The sequence below is a fragment of the Phaeodactylum tricornutum genome, chromosome 15 (genome assembly GCF_000150955.2).
Source record: "Phaeodactylum tricornutum CCAP 1055/1 chromosome 15, whole genome shotgun sequence".
NCBI classification, from domain to species: Eukaryota; Bacillariophyta; class Bacillariophyceae; order Surirellales; family Neidiaceae; genus Phaeodactylum; species Phaeodactylum tricornutum.
Genome location: NC_011683.1, coordinates 382,156 through 398,717, shown reverse-complemented (window position 1 = coordinate 398,717; position 16,562 = coordinate 382,156). Strand labels below are relative to the sequence as shown.

The 16,562-nt window shown below is 46.1% G+C and overlaps 9 protein-coding genes across 9 annotated transcripts; 4 read left to right on the top strand and 5 right to left on the bottom strand.

Moving 5' to 3' along the window:
- Window positions 1-2,535: 2,535 nt before the first annotated feature.
- On the top strand, window positions 2,536-3,237 carry PHATRDRAFT_38235 (predicted protein; the record flags this gene model as incomplete). The annotated part of the gene is made up of 1 exon (XM_002182349.1): window positions 2,536-3,237. One exon carries the CDS (start codon window positions 2,536-2,538, stop codon window positions 3,235-3,237), a length of 702 nt encoding a protein of 233 aa, XP_002182385.1.
- A 60-nt stretch (window positions 3,238-3,297) lies between these two features.
- PHATRDRAFT_47903 (predicted protein) lies at window positions 3,298-5,959 on the bottom strand (the record flags this gene model as incomplete). The annotated part of the gene is made up of 1 exon (XM_002182180.1): window positions 3,298-5,959. Exon 1 carries the CDS (start codon window positions 5,872-5,874, stop codon window positions 3,298-3,300), a length of 2,577 nt encoding a protein of 858 aa, XP_002182216.1. The 5' UTR covers window positions 5,875-5,959.
- Window positions 5,960-6,354: 395 nt separating this feature from the next.
- Window positions 6,355-7,197, bottom strand: PHATRDRAFT_47902 (predicted protein). Its single transcript, XM_002182179.1, has one exon. It carries the CDS (start codon window positions 7,145-7,147, stop codon window positions 6,554-6,556), a length of 594 nt encoding a protein of 197 aa, XP_002182215.1. The 5' UTR covers window positions 7,148-7,197; the 3' UTR covers window positions 6,355-6,553.
- Window positions 7,198-7,333: 136 nt separating this feature from the next.
- PHATRDRAFT_47901 (predicted protein) lies at window positions 7,334-9,297 on the top strand (the record flags this gene model as incomplete). Its single annotated transcript, XM_002182348.1, has 2 exons — window positions 7,334-9,094; window positions 9,169-9,297. Exons 1-2 carry the CDS (start codon window positions 7,607-7,609, stop codon window positions 9,295-9,297), a joined length of 1,617 nt encoding a protein of 538 aa, XP_002182384.1. The 5' UTR covers window positions 7,334-7,606.
- A 926-nt stretch (window positions 9,298-10,223) lies between these two features.
- On the top strand, window positions 10,224-11,129 carry PHATRDRAFT_47900 (predicted protein). Its single transcript, XM_002182347.1, has one exon. It carries the CDS (start codon window positions 10,461-10,463, stop codon window positions 11,049-11,051), a length of 591 nt encoding a protein of 196 aa, XP_002182383.1. The 5' UTR covers window positions 10,224-10,460; the 3' UTR covers window positions 11,052-11,129.
- A 568-nt stretch (window positions 11,130-11,697) lies between these two features.
- On the bottom strand, window positions 11,698-12,693 carry PHATRDRAFT_47899 (predicted protein; the record flags this gene model as incomplete). The annotated part of the gene is made up of 2 exons (XM_002182178.1): window positions 12,615-12,693; window positions 11,698-12,395 (listed from the first exon to the last, which is right to left on the bottom strand). The coding sequence occupies exon 2, from the start codon at window positions 12,292-12,294 to the stop codon at window positions 11,698-11,700; it is 597 nt and encodes a 198-aa protein (XP_002182214.1). The 5' UTR covers window positions 12,295-12,395; window positions 12,615-12,693.
- A 378-nt stretch (window positions 12,694-13,071) lies between these two features.
- Window positions 13,072-13,948, bottom strand: PHATRDRAFT_47898 (predicted protein). The gene is made up of 2 exons (XM_002182177.1): window positions 13,417-13,948; window positions 13,072-13,333 (listed from the first exon to the last, which is right to left on the bottom strand). The coding sequence occupies exons 1-2, from the start codon at window positions 13,896-13,898 to the stop codon at window positions 13,288-13,290; spliced, it is 528 nt and encodes a 175-aa protein (XP_002182213.1). The 5' UTR covers window positions 13,899-13,948; the 3' UTR covers window positions 13,072-13,287.
- A 673-nt stretch (window positions 13,949-14,621) lies between these two features.
- On the bottom strand, window positions 14,622-15,410 carry PHATRDRAFT_14449 (predicted protein; the record flags this gene model as incomplete). Its single annotated transcript, XM_002182176.1, has 2 exons — window positions 14,622-15,160; window positions 15,257-15,410. Coding segments are annotated over 2 exons (693 nt in total), but the record flags the coding sequence as incomplete, so codon positions are not given.
- Window positions 15,411-15,898: 488 nt separating this feature from the next.
- PHATRDRAFT_38227 (predicted protein) lies at window positions 15,899-16,324 on the top strand (the record flags this gene model as incomplete). Its single annotated transcript, XM_002182346.1, has 1 exon — window positions 15,899-16,324. One exon carries the CDS (start codon window positions 15,899-15,901, stop codon window positions 16,322-16,324), a length of 426 nt encoding a protein of 141 aa, XP_002182382.1.
- Window positions 16,325-16,562: the final 238 nt, after the last annotated feature.

Here is a 16,562-nt window from a genome sequence, read left to right as displayed (position 1 = left end):
GTAACAGATGTTGGGGCGCGTTGGATAAGACCACTGGATATGACAGTGGCGCTCGGTAGCAAGTTCACCAGCGAGCTAGTTGCGTCCTCTAGTAGCTCAGTATCGCTGTGATCATGAAAAACGATTGGTGATTCTGATATTCTATTGCTCTTGATCATTTGGGATTGCTGTGAAAGAAAGTGTAGCCTCTTTAAACTTATTAGACAGCTTTCATCACCAGATGAATCTCTCTTTTCCAAAAATTGAACGCAAAGTCGGTAAAGACTGGTACTTGAGCCCTCCTCAAGCGGAAGTGAGACGATCGCACCGTCGCCAACAAAATCGACCAATGAATGCTTGCTGTGTCGTGTTGAGTTATCCCCTTGTTTTCTCTCTTCCTTGGAATTTGATAGTGTGGCGGCAGAAGCAGAGAGCAGCCTCAGCGGTTCTGGCTCGCACCAAGGGTGGTCTCTTCGAGGAAATATGAAGCGGATAGGAAAAAGCCCAATTTTTATCGAGCCACTGTGCATGAAGATCTCTGTATTATCAATGTACCGATCTGCCTCTAACCGACTTATGAGCTCAAGAGTTACGCAATCAACGAAGAGATCCAAACCGAGGGATATACGAGTATAAGGATGCAACGCTGTAATATAAACAACAAGGAACGCTTCGTTAGTAAGCTGTCCGCAAAGTGAAACCGAAAATACACATTTCTCCCACTACCATTCTCAGAATCCATAATGGATTTCTTTCTTCAAAAACGCGCTCGGAATTAGCATGGTTTTGTTCCTCATCGAATAGCTGCTAATGAAACTTATACAGTTGTAAGAATGTACGTACCCACACGGTCGTTGGGAACGCAATCGGAGCTGACCAATCTAACGGACAACTTCTTGGGCTTTAACAAATGTTCAGAATTACATGATCGAAGAGTTGCGGCGTATTCTTGTTCATTAGAGTCGTTGCCTGGTAGCTTTGCAAAGGTAATTGGATGAACCGCTGCCGTATTCCAGGGAAGTTTTCCGTATTCCACGAGATCCAGTGTATCAGCGAGTGCGTGCATTGCCTGTGCGTAGTCGTCGTATGACGCAGCCAACCTAAAAGGAGGACTTTCTAAAACAGTCTCGTCGGTTGCGACCTTGGGAACTATAACCACTTGCGTACTCGCCACTAATCGAAGGCTGTAGTGAGATATGCGGGATCGAGTCGGGCGGTCATTCAAATCCTCGGGCCAAAAAGAAGGCTCCTCGGGGGGCACAAAATTTCTAGTCAATACTCGAACTTGGGCTGTTTCTGATGGACTCACTGTCAGAGACAAAATTTGCCCGCTATAGACGACAGTGATTTGACGCAAAAACTCTCCATCTTCTAAACAGGATGCCCCCCGTTCCAAACGTTTCCAATCAGCGGTCGTCAACGGTTCCACCCAGAGCTCGGGTGCATTGGCGACGAATGGCAAAACCTCTATTGTCACCAGTTCATTTTCTTCCAAATCAAAGAATCCAGGTAAACTAATGACATCTATGAACATAAGAGGAGAAAGACATGCATTAGGAACTATACGCCAAAACATTTCACAGCAAGAAAGCATTTCGGATCTGGCTCAAAGCCAGCAAGTCTCAGTAGGAAGGCAACAGTATGGTATCTTCAACACATGTAGATTCTGTGGTAGTGACAAGTATCACTGATTCGATCATTGACTTGCAAAGGCGAATAAATTTGAACACAACTATCAAGCTAACCTTTTGAAAGAGCTTCACTTTCGTTCACATCACCACCGTTGTAGGAACCAAATAGTATCTTTCCACGATCTACGACTTCGATACGCAGTGGGAGGAACTCGACTCCCGATCTGCATGATGGGGATGTTGTGACGAGATCGTTTTGGATGGTCCAAACGCCAGCGTCCGGTAATTGTTCTTTTTCGAGCGGAGGAAGTAACAGTAAGGAGACTTGCGGTTGACGAATAAGATCTAGCACAACAGATGGTGACAGACGTACAAAGCCATTGTCCGGTCGACTTCGTTTGCGCACACGCAATTGCCGTCGATTCGGTCGGACATCTGGTACTAGTGTTTCCGACTCTGTCGTCATTCTGGAGTGTAGATGCGCGTCATACCAATAGTTGCGCTCACATGTCGGCTTGTATGGTGTTGGCCATTGTGATTTAATTAGACGATGAAACGAGTGTCCTCGAACTGGAGCATCTTCTCGCGAAGACACGGTCTTGATTGGGCTCGGGTATTGGGTTATGAAGTTAAATACAAGGCATGGGAACTAATTTTTGTCTGTCTTCCCCCGTGCGCGAAGGCCACCGCAACTGACTGTGACTGTGACGTGTGATGGAACCGCCCTTTTAGAAACTATTCGTGAAGTTTTATTTGTTGGTCTAATGGTACAAGCTTCTATCCTGTTCCTGGGTGACCACGACAGGAAAAATGAACACGGCTTCCAGCTCCTGACAGTGAGTAAAAATGTCCATTGACAAGGCCATTCTGAACGTTCACAACATAGAACTCACCTCAAATCACAGAAGAAGTTGAGATCTTGTCGATGAAAAACTGGACGTCGGTTGCGAGCGTCGTGTCTTCTATGCAGGCCCAAGGTCTCGTGGGACGCGATCTGGCCGTGGCCTTGCACGATTTTGTGCGCGATATTCCCTTTGGTTTCACTCGTCAATTTGACCTGGCAACGGCGGACTATACACTGCAACGTCAGCGTGGACACTGTACACCCAAATCGGAACTGTTCGTGTCTCTTCTTCGTCGCGCCGGCTTTGCCGATGCCACAGTGGTGACGGTATCCATTCCGGGAGATGTTCTACACTATTTGGGATCCGGAGAGTCTTCGCCCTTCCCCTCTACACTTCAACATTGCTTTACCCAGGTGACGGTGGAGAAGGGAGGGAAACTCTGTCGTCTAGATTCATACGTCATTGATCCGCCTCTTTTTCAAGCCGCACGGGAACGCTTGAAGGTAACTGGTAGGCACGCGGGCTATGGTATCCACAAAGAAGCCACAAACGAATGGGATGGTAGTCAAGATGCCTTTTGTCAATACGTGCCGTCCACCCAAACATCACATCTCGAGTTTTGCATGAACTCGACAAATGAAGTTGTGTCGCGACCCAATTACTTACACAGTGGCTTCACAAGACTACTGCGCATTCCCATCATAGGGTGGCCTGCGGGGGCTTGGCTGGAAACCCAGTCTAAAGTGTTTGATCGCCTGCGGAACAGGATTTCAATAGAGTAAAGGAAACTGGACTGTAAGTCTTGCGCATAACATGGGTCTGAAATATATTTTATCAGCAATCTAGACGATCGAACTACTCAGATCAAAGTATTGATCTTTGGAGCGTTCCAATATCATATTTCCCGTTAATCGCTGGCCCGGAACGTGGTACCAAAATTTAGGAGCCCCCCAGGATTTGCCTTGGTAAGGTTCCGCGGTCGATTCGGGAAGGGGGACACTTGGGAAGCGGGAGGAATCGGAAGCCGGAATACGTTCACTGTACTTGCCGAACATTTTTTCTCTCATAGCCTTGAGCTTCAGATTGTTCTCAGCAACAATACGTCCAGACTTCCCCATGTTTAAGAAGATTTCGCTCTCAATGATTGCATCAAAGTCAGGAAGATTTGGTACAGCATCATTTCCTCCATCAACCTCGCTAAGGAGTTCCTCTTTAGTCTTATACCATTTGTGGACGTACAGAACATCAACAGCTTTCATCCAAGGGCCAAGAAAGCTCCAAGCCAATATTCGCAGCATCCAGAGCATGAAGGTATGGACTGGAAACACCACCCAGATTGTCGCCAACAAAACGCAGTTCATTGTCAATTTGTTGGATATATATCCCTTCCAGTTGACAAGGTTTCGAATTATTCGGATGTACGTACACAAAGATTTCAACAAAATGTGCAGGTAGTATAGGCGACCGTTCAACAATGACCAATGATATTTTTCAGTCGTTATCTTTTGGCTCGTTTCGCTTGTCTTGCTGTAAATGCCGTAGATCTTAACCATAAAAAAAAGAGTCCCACTGATTAGAGCCGACATTCGTTTGGCTTTGGCATCGTCAAGTCTGTCAATCATGTCACCTTCGCGTACACCTTGGTTAGGCGATATCTTCACCGGCGCGTGAACCGACCGTCCCAGCAAGACAACCATATTTGTCTGTTCACAAGACTTGACGCGCTTCCATGGGTAGGGATGGCGACTGGCGTAGAAATTGATCGATAGCATTGTCCATGATATTGTATAGAGAAAAATAGGAACGACCCAAGTAGGCCGCTCAATTGCAATTGTCGTCGCTGTGAAGAGGAACAAGGAGTGGATAGGGAACCAAACTGTTCGATTCTCTCCAATTGTTAAGCGGCCTCGCCACAATACAACTTCGAACAGGACGTCTAAGACATAGCAATAGCTCTTCCAGTACGAAATCAATTCATTGGCGTATAGCTTAACCGAAGCCACAGATGCCTTTTCCATATCCACAGCTCCTCTAGTCAAGTAGCAGAGAACTTGATACGCTTTATCGGTCTCGACATTAATGATAAAACGAGGCGGGCTAATAAAAGACATTTTCATAGCCTCACTTTCATCATCCCACTCAATGCGCAAGCGAATTGTGAGAGTTCCTCGAGGTGCGTCGTCCGCTTGCCTCGGATCGTGATGAAGGTTGTATTTCAAGAGGTAAGTCGTGTCCGAGTCGAAGTTGATAGTATTAATGACGATACGACCCACTGGATCAAAGTAATCAAGTGGACCGTCATCAAAGTCGAAGACGCCTACTTGAAGAATTGATGTAGGGTGCCGTACATGAAAACAGAAGGCTCGCGTCGACCATGGCATCCAACGAGGATTCAAGTCGTCCCATATAACGTCCGTCCGAACTATGGTGTCTTCAAAAGCGATTGCAACGAACGGATCCGTCAAATCATTCAAATTTATGTCGAGCTTTGGCAAATTGTCCGCGCCAATGATTTCTACATGCACAACGCCCATTGATCCGAAGCCAGCACTGACCCATTTGGTCGACGGCTTTAAGGCTTCCTTCTGAAGGGACTCGACCGTCATCCATGTGGTTTCTTCAATACAATCTGGGTCAGGAAAAGGCTTGACACGGTGTAAAGTTTCTCCCATCTTCCCTTTCCGTTGAGCTGACTGAAAAAAACTGTTCCGTAACACGTTTCTAAAATCGATATCGGAGGCCAACCCCGTCTCTTCCGCAGCGGTTTGGGTTGGAATTTTCCCCAAGAATTCGAGATCTGAACGCGACGCACGTCGAAAGCGCATAGCCAAGACACCCTTATGCATGCTAACTTTGGAATTTTCTGGCTTAATAACAAATTCCTTGCGATCCCCTTTACCTCTAAGCAGTTCTTCGCAAGATAGAGTTACAGTCCCGAGTAGCTTCATTCCGTTCAGAGATTTGACTGCAATTGCCGAGCTCAAATTGGTAACACCGAGTATCGTCGATCCATCGTACAGACGAATTGTAAGGGTATCGTTCGGACTGCTCACTTCCACAACACAAAGCGAATTCGTCTCTACCGTCCAGATAGGATTCGCATCGTTGACAATCTTTTTTGTGCGATGAATTTCTCTTTCTTCTTTTGAAACAATACAGTAGGGATCAATTTCCACTTTAAGCTTTGTAGAAAGTCCCATGGCACCAACAATTTCAAGCAACACTTGGGTCATCGTCTCTGTGTCTGTCTCTAGGAAGACACTGTCACGTTGTTTCACTGGTTTCTCAATATGAAACCAGTCAAGCATTCGACTTCCAGGAATAATGCGTGTGCATGGACCAATATTGTCGTCCAATTCATCACTGTTGGACCGAGCGTATACACTACTACCGCGTCTCGGCAGAGTAACCACTTCCATGATAATGTCTTTCTCTAAAAAGGGCTCTGGAGTCAACAAAGCAAGGATGGACAATCTTGGGATGGATCATTTCATGACAAGAAGCACTAACTATCAACGAACTTGTATGTTTGGGACCATCTTTTGAACTTACTGTTAATAGATGTTAGAAGCAAAATAAGCACTATTTAACTGCAACGTCCATTGGACAGATTTAAACGAATCAAAGACAACTATGGATTTAGATTGAAAAATTGTTCGTAGGTCAGGGGCTCGTTTCACAAACGTTTCGCGTTTATTCACTGTCAGAGTCGGAAATTTTGGCAGTTTGATCGTGACAATCTAAGTTCGACCATACCGAGAAATACTGGCTAATAAAATGGCTTTGCTTCGTAAGCATGTTTCTTTCGAAACTATTTCTTCCTCATGTCGGGCTGTTAGAGGACAATTGTTTAATGAAAAGGAAAGCACGTGGCAAATTGAAGGAGCATAAAAAGAGATCTCATCAAACAATATTATGAAGTTTATATGCATCAAAAAATCTAGTGTGTATCCTGAAACCTCGTACATCGAAGTTGTCATGCACTCGCCGCTGAAGACGCTCGCCGAGAAGTGTTCCTTTTGAAAAAAGAAAACACTAGAAATCCATTTCCGGTCTTTTTGACCTTGTGCTGCGCCTTTTTCCTTTTGCTTTCCGCAATCATGGCAGATAGGTCAGACTTTCCATGCTTGGAAAGCTCTCGCGATTTTTTATTTCATCCACAGCGGCTTCCGCCATACGAAAATCATCGGACCCGAATCCTTCTTCTTTCAATAGCGACTGCCGCTCCAAGCTGCTCTTCCGAAGTAGTATTGCCGACTTGCGCGGCAGCCGCTTCGCTTCGTACTCATCAACCGGCTCTATAACTCCGCAGCAGTGATCCCAATTTATTGTCAAGGGCGGTCCTTTGGTAACCGCAGGGTTGCATCCAAGTATGATGGGGTAAGCGCGAATTTCCACTGTGTCGAATTTGACATGGTGCGGTGGCCTTGCGGAAGAGATCATGCTGGAGTGCTTCAGATGGCAAAGTTGTAGTGACTCTTCTTGAGTCAAAACACGAAGAATTGGTCTACTGACTCGAACATGATTTGAGAGGTCAAAATCAAGCGAACCGGCAATGGTATCAATTGATGCTTGTTCTGCAGAGGTCGATAATAGCGACGATGGCACGGGTGTTGAACCGGGAATCTCCTCTCTTTGATCTTGATCTTTCTTCATGTCCAAACGACTATCAGACCCCAAGGCGTCTAACATGAAAATCAAGGTTGAACAGCGAGTCAAATAAATTTGCTCTTTGATATGGAATGACAGCGAGGATCTATCCCATGTGTGTTGGAACAACGGCGAAGCGCTCTGGAAATGTTGCGGAAGTACTTTTTTTGGAGGAAATGGCCTTCTGTGAACGAATCCAGGGTTAGTGGAACAGGTAGTGTGACATAGATGACGTCACAATCTGCGATCTCAAAAGTGACATGACCATTTACGTTTCGTTTCGCTTTATTTGTATTTACAGTTAGTCTTTTACCACTTACATTATTACGGTTAGGAAAAATGCTCTCTGGCAGTCAGCTCCGCTTCGAAGCCTCTTGTCCAGCGTTCGCCTTGAATTTCCGAAATGTGGGCGTCTACCTTTGGTCATTCTTTCTCGACCGCTTAGCCGTGATGGTGATTCTTTGAGTGGTCGTCCACCAGCGCTACCCCAGAATTCTCGTCATGAGAAGAACATATGCCGACCGTTCCGCTATGCATCGGACAATCCGCACTTCACTGTCGAGAACTCGGCCAAATTTAAAGGCGCCAAAAAAGATGCCTTATTTCGTTTTTGTTATGCTTTTCATGCTCCTATTCTTCTTTCAACAATGGGCGAGTCGAGCTGCTCGACGATCGCACCAAATACCGTTAGAGAACTTCGTCGAAGAAGTCGCTACTCATGACGGTTTGATCCCCTCAAAAGAAGGACCATCCCAGAAATTACCTCAATGGATTCAGAGTTATCTTCGTTGGCATCAATCTGTTCGAGCTCAGTTTCCAGGTGACCTTCTTTTTACGGATCCCGCCGCTCCAAATTTGCTGCTGAGGACCTGTTTGGGACTTTGCGGAGGACTGAATGATCGACTTGGTCAGCTTCCGTGGGATTTGTACTTGGCAAACCAAACAAACCGGATTCTATTGTTGTATTGGCATCGACCGGTACCCCTCGAATCTTTTCTCATTCCGAATGAACTAGACTGGACCGTCCCGAAAACGCGCCCGGGATTCTTTCCATCTCCCGGATCCAGAATCGTTTCTCGCGGAGACATGGTCTTGGCTCGAGATATTCCTGAGCTATTTGCAGACTTCAACTCGGAACAGCCAACGGACCAGTTTTGGAGCACTCATATGGATGTGGCAATAAATAGAGCTACCGCCGGTCACTACCGGAACCATAAGGTCCTCCGGCACCGTTTGTTGGGCCATTTGAACGAAGATCAGCTGGAAGTAAGGCTCCGCACGCTTGGCGAAACTGACATGATTCACTGGACTGAATCATTCGGCAATATTTTCCGAATGTTTTTCCGTCCCGCTGCCGCTATCCAGGGGGAATTGAACCGGGTATTCAGTGATCTACAAATCACTGCAGGATCTTATTCTGCCGTTCACTGCCGAGTGCGACATCCTAAAGCCTCGCCTGCCCATGTTTTCGTGAAAGGAAAGAATGATGCTTATCCAGCAGACAAAGCAGGACTACCGTGGATAGGAGAAACACAAGCTTTCGCAATTGCCACTGCTACGAAGGCGCTGAAATGTGCCCGCCAGGCAGCACAAAACCTTTCTGAACCGACGTACTTTTTATCGGATTCTAATGATTTGGTTCGATATATAGCGCACGAGTTGACAAGTTCCAAATTCGTTTCCGCCAATGCTACAATACTCCACGCTGACCCTGTTCACAGTTCGGCGCTCCAAACTGTGGACTCCATGCGTATCGTAGCCAGGGAATCATCTCTGGAAAACGCCCACATCGACCTCCAGAAAGGACGGGAACCTGCGGCGTACTATGCTACATTTGTGGATCTGTTGCTCGCCGTCAACGCACGATGTGTGACGTACGGTATTGGCTACTATGCAGTCCTCGCGACCAAGATTTCTGGCACGAAATGTAAGAACCTGTACCAAGAAGAAGCGTGGGGAGGCAGCGAAAACAAACGAAACAATACACATGTATGTCGCCTCTAAAGAAGAATGCCTCTTACAATTTCCATTGTTGTCCACACTGATGTGGCTGCTCCATCTAGGCATCCAAGTCTGCTGAAGTTTGGTTACATATGCTGATGCGGCAGCAGTTTGGGCGTAAAATCAGGAGGGCGACGGATTGGAGTATGCGGGCTGCTGATACAGACGCTAGTCTTAAGGTCGGTATTTGAAAGGGTTGCTCACCCTGCACAAGGGGCCTTGCCAGTTGGCAAGTCTAAAAGTCATTCTTAGCAACAACGTGACTTATGTAAATAAAAGCAATTCGCAAAAGAGTCAGTATGTGTAGCTCTGACTAGCAGTAACTACTTCTCCATTACTGACACTTTCAAAACAAGGCTGAGAAAGTCATTCATAACGATGGCTGTGAAAAATATAAGGTGTTCTTTACATGAAAAAGTGGGAGGAGGAAGACCACGCTCTAGCTCTGAAAAATGGAAAGGGATAATAATTGCGATAATCAAAATTACAGAGGTAGCGGGATTCGTCACCAAGCTCACATCCAAAATACACATTAAAATCTAGATTAACGGCACAAGCGCGCGGACATCCGAGTGCCGAGTATTCCACTGTGTTTTCGAGAGTGAGCTTTTGCTTCGGGTTCTCTTGATAGCTAACGCAATCAGTCAGACTTTGCTTTTAATACGCAGAGAGCGCATTGGGAACCTTCGCCGTCGAGCTTTGGTGCAATTATATGTCATTGAATGTAAAATGTGTCTAAACGGTGAAGTGCGACACATTCGACTTTGCGAAATGTGCTTGTGCGGCGAAAGAAATCGATAGCGGAACGGTTCGGATTCGAAACCAATCAAATCATCGCAAACACGCACTAACTGATACAAAAAAACATATGGACATCTGAATCAGTTTCGAGTCAGAACCAGTCACATCTGATTCTTTTATTTATTGCTCGAGTACTCCACGCCAGAATGGTTTTGTGCCGGCACAAACGTGCGAAGTTGATACAGTTAATCAGAGAATAGCCAGCGTTGAAACTGCCCACCGATTCTACGGTCGCCAACGAATTTCAGGCAAAAAGCGCCCGAGGACAGCGTTTTTCTCCTTTTTCACCCTTGGAATAATTTTTCGGCCTCCATCGCGACAATCTGTACTGTGACTGAATCGTTCATCATTCCACTGACAGTGAATGCTAAAGCAACACCCAGAATTCCTCCTCTTTTAAGTGCCAGCGAGTTTTGCTTCGCGGAATTGCTTCAAATACGCATTATCATCTACTCAAAATCATTGGCTGTGCAATCGCCAATTACGCTCAGAGCGTGATTACGATTACCATTCTTTTCGATCAGCATCTCGTTCAATTTCACACACTCTAACCATGGGAGGAAGACGACGCGAGCGAATAACACGGTGTATCAGTGTTCTCCAGACAGGGCAGCATGATGTGGCTACCAAGCCGATCGATCCCGCCGTTGAGGAACGGCATTTAATCCTTTTTCAAAATTCTCCACACTACGAGTCGTCTTCCTCGTTGGCGCGAAGTGATTCGACTACGACCACAGATCACATTCTCGATCGCATACAGTTCAAGAACGACAGAAAGACTGTTTCCTTCGCTAGCATTGAGATTCGCAACTACAGCATTGTGTTTGGTGATCACCCCTACTGCAACGATGGGTTACCACTCAGTCTCGGTTGGGACTTTGACGGAATCAATCTATTGTCGCTCGACACGTACGAAGCAACTCGTGCGCCTCGCAGGAGTCGGCGGGAATTGCGCATGAGTTGCGAAGAGCGTCGGCAGTTACTTTCTGAAGACGGAGTCTCCGAAGGCGAGATTCGCCGGGCGCAGCGCAAAATGCATCGTGCCCGAAGTTGCAGCGCGAAGCTTTGCGAGAAAATGACCGAGTCTTTCTTTCGTGATGAGCCAAAACTGATACAAAGTCAACCTAATATGAGAAAGGAGTAGAATCTGTGCATATTCTTCCTCTTTTGGAGCTATGAATTTATTGAACAAAGCAAACAAACGATAAATTTTGTTGCACATACTTATTCTGTCTATTTCGCGAGGAAGTTTAACCTACGCAGTCCAAGAGAACCCACTTGCTTCACATGCCGTACATTGTGATTTCTATTATTGCCAGGACACGGAACGTCAGCCCACTTCTTTAATCCGTTTCAAAGACTTTTACAACGCAGAACTGCAAAAGATGACATTAACGGGCAAAAACAGTGTGTATTTGGACGGCGACTCTTCCCTTTTCAACCGGAGTGCTGCAATCACTTCTCTAGTATGAGTGAATGTTACGCTGTCCTAAGTTAGAAAATGCGTGTTGTTGGGGTAAAGCCAGCAGTAGAACAAAACAGGTGCTGGTGTAATTCCGGGAAATATGCAACGAAGAAGTCCTTAAGGTGAAACGCCGTAGGGAAACCATGAAGACTCTAAGAACAAATTGCTAAGGTGAACTCTTTTGTGGAGTAACTTGGATAAGTAACAACCCCCTTTTAGAACGTATAAGCAGTCGAAAAGTATTGATAACGGGCTAAAAAGCTCTATCACATTAAAAACTATCACCCAACCAGAAAAACAAAAGCCATTGACAAAAGGAAGTGGGTCATTCTAGCGTCGTATTTCGTCGTTCTAAATGACAATGATTTCGCCTTGAACTCTCTCGACCTCTGTAGGGCCCCGAGTCTAGGATTTTTTGTACATGTAGCTCCATCTGTTTCCGATAAAAGAGCGCTGCCTTGGTCTTGTAGCGTAAGCGAGTGACATTTTCGGGTGTTATTGTTTTGCTGTTTACGGAGCAACCTTCAACAGAGAGCGCGTGTCGCTCAAAAAATCCAGTGAGTTGACGATTGCCACCTTCCAACATCGAAAGAAGTTCTTCCAAAGACCAATCATCCATACTAATTGAACGGACGCTCGATACTTGCACTCCCAGAGAGCGGTGTACACCACTACATTGTAGACACAAAAGACCACCGTAACGAACCGCGGCCCACTGAGGATTGGGCTCCCCACAGTCTACACACCGATGATTACCTTCAATGCTCATCAACAGCGCCAGACACGCGGGGGGGAAGGAGTGATATCGACGACAATCGTCTTTGGGGTTTCTCATGCGCTCAATCTCGTCACTGGCAATATCGATGAGAGGAATATCAGAGTCGGCAAAATCGTGACTCCGAAGAATAGCTGCAGGCGCCATTTTTTGGAGTCAATTCGAGATAGCACAGCGAGTGTATTCGCCGATTGCGTTTTGAACAAAAAGATAACGATACTTATATTGCTGTCGAAAAAGCTGTAATACTGTTGGACAACAAAGTAGAAAGGTAAATGAGATTTCTATTGGACGTAGGGATTTGCGATCATGACTGTAAAAGCTAACCAGTCCGCAGTGTTGCAAACCATCAGCAAGGGAGGTGTCAGCCCGCGGACCACCGGCGATCACAGCCAATGTTTCCAAGCCTTCCGGAGATCAAAAGGAGGGCAGGACAGCTCACTGTCAACAGTATCCCTTTGTCTCACCTTTTGATAGCGCAAGACCCAAGCACTACCACTCGGGTCTCTAGGTTTGTGGACTGCACAAACGAGGACACTTGCATATACGATAAAATCCCGTTTGTTTGTTGGGCCGTCGTTTTCCTCCAATAGTCGTCGTTGGGTCTGACCGCTACAGACATTCTGACCTTCCCGCACGAATTGGCGTTGCGTGCGTTGACGTTCTGGTCGTGAAATATTTTCTCTTCCGTTGTGCCCATATTCGATTCCGGCATTTGGAATGTCCCGTCCCCATCCATCGATTTTTCAGAAGTCCTATTTTTTATCGACAGCTACGAACGCACACATAGGGCCATTGCTTCTACTACCAGTATCCGATACTAACTAACACTAACTGCAGGAGAGAAACAAGTTTACTATTTGTAAATAAAGAAGTTTGTTCGAAGCTTGGGTTGTGTCTAAAACCAATAAATGGCACGCATCTAAATGAATAGCTGAAACAATAGTTTGGTCGCCCAATCGATGCGACGATGCGTGATGAACAATGATGAAAACGTGCATGTGGGGTCAAGCCAAAAGGAATGCCTGCGTCTAAGGTATACATAAGGTGGGTGTTTCTCCGGGGAATAATGGTAAAGGGTACATAGAGCTAGCTGGGGGAGGGGGTCCAATGATCGGAAAAGCAGCAAGTATTTTTTCTTCATAAACTGGTTTCTCGAAGATGAGAAACAAATTCGTCAAGAAATCTAAGCAGAGGAGATGCAACAGAAGATGAGAAAACTCCAGAGCAGTTTGTAATGTTCTAGCCTGATTGTTTCTCGCCACGTACCTTTGCAAGTCTGTCGCAGAGTAGAACAATAGTTCCTTCTCTTCTGCGCATGGATATACGTGTATGTTTGACACAACGCTCGGTGCAAATTTGACCACTGTGTCTTTAATTTCTCGATTACAATACGACTCGTATCGAAATCGGCGGTAATCGATATCGCTATAAAACAGCTCTCGTTTTTCTTCTCGTGTCGTAGCTGGCCGTACAAAGACAGCTGTGACAATTTCATCCGCAAAGGTTACACTATATCCAGACAGAGAGTCATCGAAAGAGGAGACAGTAGAGGCAGTATCGTCATCGGCGCTCATTGTCGACAAGCTTTTAACTTTGGGAAAATTCCCGTAGACAGGAGAATCACAAATAGCGAGAATTTCATCTTTCTGCTCAGTTTTGAAAGACAACCGCTCCTGCATGACGAGCTGTCGCCTTGACGCCAACGTAGGAACTTGAAGGCCTATAGTGTAGCAGAATAAACGATTCATGGTATCTTCCGTGATGGGTGTGAACACGGGTGAGTAGGAAATATGTCGTTGTTGTCTAAAGATGGGACAGGAAAAGCCGAGAGAATGAGGATTTCGTTCAACGTGGTGGTTTTGGAGCGCGGATGGGTCAAGCGGCTCTGAGGTGGCACTTTTTTGTCGCCAATGTAGCGGGTCCTATTTAATCAATTTACGAAAAAGAACCATATTGATTACGTCAGCCTTCGACAAAAGGAATAATACTTATTTGAAGATAACAAATATTCTACAGTAAATATCCAGTTGATATTCGAATGAAGAACCTTCAGTAGTGCAATCGATGACGTATCTGTCACCGTCCTGGAAAGCTGGATCCGATCGCCAGCTGCAAGTTACGGAGCCCGGACTGACAAGGATTGAAATGACAGTTGGATTTACTGACAGCTGTCCGCATTATCATGTTTATGTTGGCAGACGTATTTTTCAGGCCTTGTGTCGTCTAGTAGACAGATTTCCGTAAAACAGTCTTAGGCTGGCGAGACACCACCTAATATCAAACATCTTATGAAAAGTGTAAGAGGGAGAAGTTTCGCTCCCTCCAACTCTGTTTCGCTCCTCCATCCGACGTGACAAGTACCTCTAGAATCGCACGGGATACGGCAAAGTCCTTCAATGTTTCTTTAGAGCTGTACTAGAAACTTCGCATTGAAAGGTGCCATCCGATAGTTGCTGTATACAGCAAAAAACAACTCGATCGCCAACACCAATATCTCGTTCAGAAACGGATCGATAGCCATCGACGAGTTTTGAAATCGCTTCGTCCTTCGAACAATCTACTTGCCTCGGCGCAACTGGGAGCATGACTTGTTTCGGCAACTCAGATTCAATGGTGGATCGAAACACCTCCCGCGAGCGAAAGGAACGATCGAGTATAGGCTGTAGGAGCTCTCGACCTGTTCCTGACGTTGCTACACCGACTTGCTCGTAGGATCCAATCGCATCATAGACATAAACTTTTCCAGCTCCGTTCTCCATCCCTCCGACGACACAAAAGCTGTAAAACGGAAAACCGCGTCGGCTGTACAGCATTTGTCCCAAAAGCGTGGCCACGGCAGCGGTTTGAATATCAGATTCTCCATGGTAAAAAGCAGCCCTTGTATCAGCGCGTACGGTTCGTTTCAACATTTCACAGTCCGCGTTACACCCTGATGATCCAACGAAAGTGGGCGCGTAGACAAGTTTTGTAGATGCATGGACAATTAGTTCGCCAGAATTGGTGGTTTCGACTGTGGAGGGCGCCTCGAACCGAACAGAACCATCTGGATTTAATAGGTTTAATTGTAGCGAGGTTGATCTAGCATCCGTCGCGGCCCATAAACGACTTTTGACATGGTTGCGTTCCAATATATCGTATCCACTGGGTCCCATGAGTCGTGTGTCGGTTGATAGTACCACAAAATCGCGTCCGGCAACGGCGGCAACGAGACCACCATTGAGTTGGTAGGGCTCAAAGTCGGCAGCTGCCGCAAAGGTCATCACCGTCACCGACCATGCAACACAGCACAGCAAACGAACCCTTTCGGAAGTAGACACTCTAGCTGAGCGCATTGCGCTCTGCCTTTTTGGTCGACGCATAGTGCCCTCTGACATGGTTTACTTCTCAGAATGAATGGTACCTTTTCACTCATAGTCCCACATTTTATTCGTTCGTCGTATTCCGGTCAAGGACCCCTGGCCTCTCCGTGATTGGACTTCCGACTTTCCATTTACGGCGCATGAGTTTTTATTATGCTCGCTAGCAGTAATGTATTAGACGAGCGCATATTTCACACGATCTACCAATACTGGCTAATGAGAAAGGAATCTGGCGGGACTCACTTTCTCTATGACTTGCGTCGACCGAGACTTCGACTTCAACTTCAAGATCCGACCGCTCGTCTTTCATTCCCAGTATCACCATCAACACAAATCAATTCATCCTCTCCTTAGAGTGCTTGTCACCATTGCTGCATATGCTGGTTACCATGTACAACCGTGTTTTCTGCGTCTTTGCGCTTTTGGCTGTCTCATCTGCATTTGCGCCACAGCCATTCGGCATGAAGAGGACGACTATCGATAACCTGCACATGTTCAACGCTGAGAACGACAAGACGTCCTTGACGACAACCACGCCTCCATTGAGTGAAACATCGTCTCCGCAAGACGCCAATACGGTTCCGACCTCGTTGGAAACAAAGGTTGATTTACCCAAGAATATTGTCAAGGACATGAACACGGGAGAAATCAAGGAGGTCAAGTGGGTAGACCCGGCGATGCGGGCGAACACCAATCCCTTTGAAATGAACTGGTGGGGGTACATTCTTTTTGGCTTCCCACCAATTCTTTTGTTAAACGATGCCTTTCATTTCCTCCCAACTGAAGGGCCCCTGTCATTTCTAGCCAAGATGTAGCCGTGATTGATTATTATCCTCCTGGAGCAGAAGTTGGAGAAAAGGCCTAAAAATCGAAAAATTTACTGTACAACAAGTTTGGAATGAGGTCCCCGTCACCGTAGTTAATGTTACTGCTCTTGTTGACTCCCATAAATTTCGACCAACATTAATCATGTTACCGACGCCAATATGCAAGACTAGCAACATGGGTTCACCATGTCAAACACTTTGAGTCTCTTCTTACTTGCCGTTGCTA

What these genes read in the sequence shown, in the direction of transcription:
- PHATRDRAFT_47898 (XM_002182177.1), bottom strand. Translation starts at nt 13,898, where the DNA reads ATGAATCGTTTATTCTGCTACACTATAGGCCTTCAAGTTCCTACGTTG. An exon ending in TCTGCGACAGACTTGCAAAG is followed by an intron (nt 13,334 to 13,416) that starts GTACGTGGCGAG and finishes TCCTCTGCTTAG; the next exon opens with ATTTCTTGACGAATTTGTTT.
- PHATRDRAFT_47900 (XM_002182347.1), top strand. Translation starts at nt 10,461, where the DNA reads ATGGGAGGAAGACGACGCGAGCGAATAACACGGTGTATCAGTGTTCTC.
- PHATRDRAFT_47902 (XM_002182179.1), bottom strand. Translation starts at nt 7,147, where the DNA reads ATGTTAGACGCCTTGGGGTCTGATAGTCGTTTGGACATGAAGAAAGAT.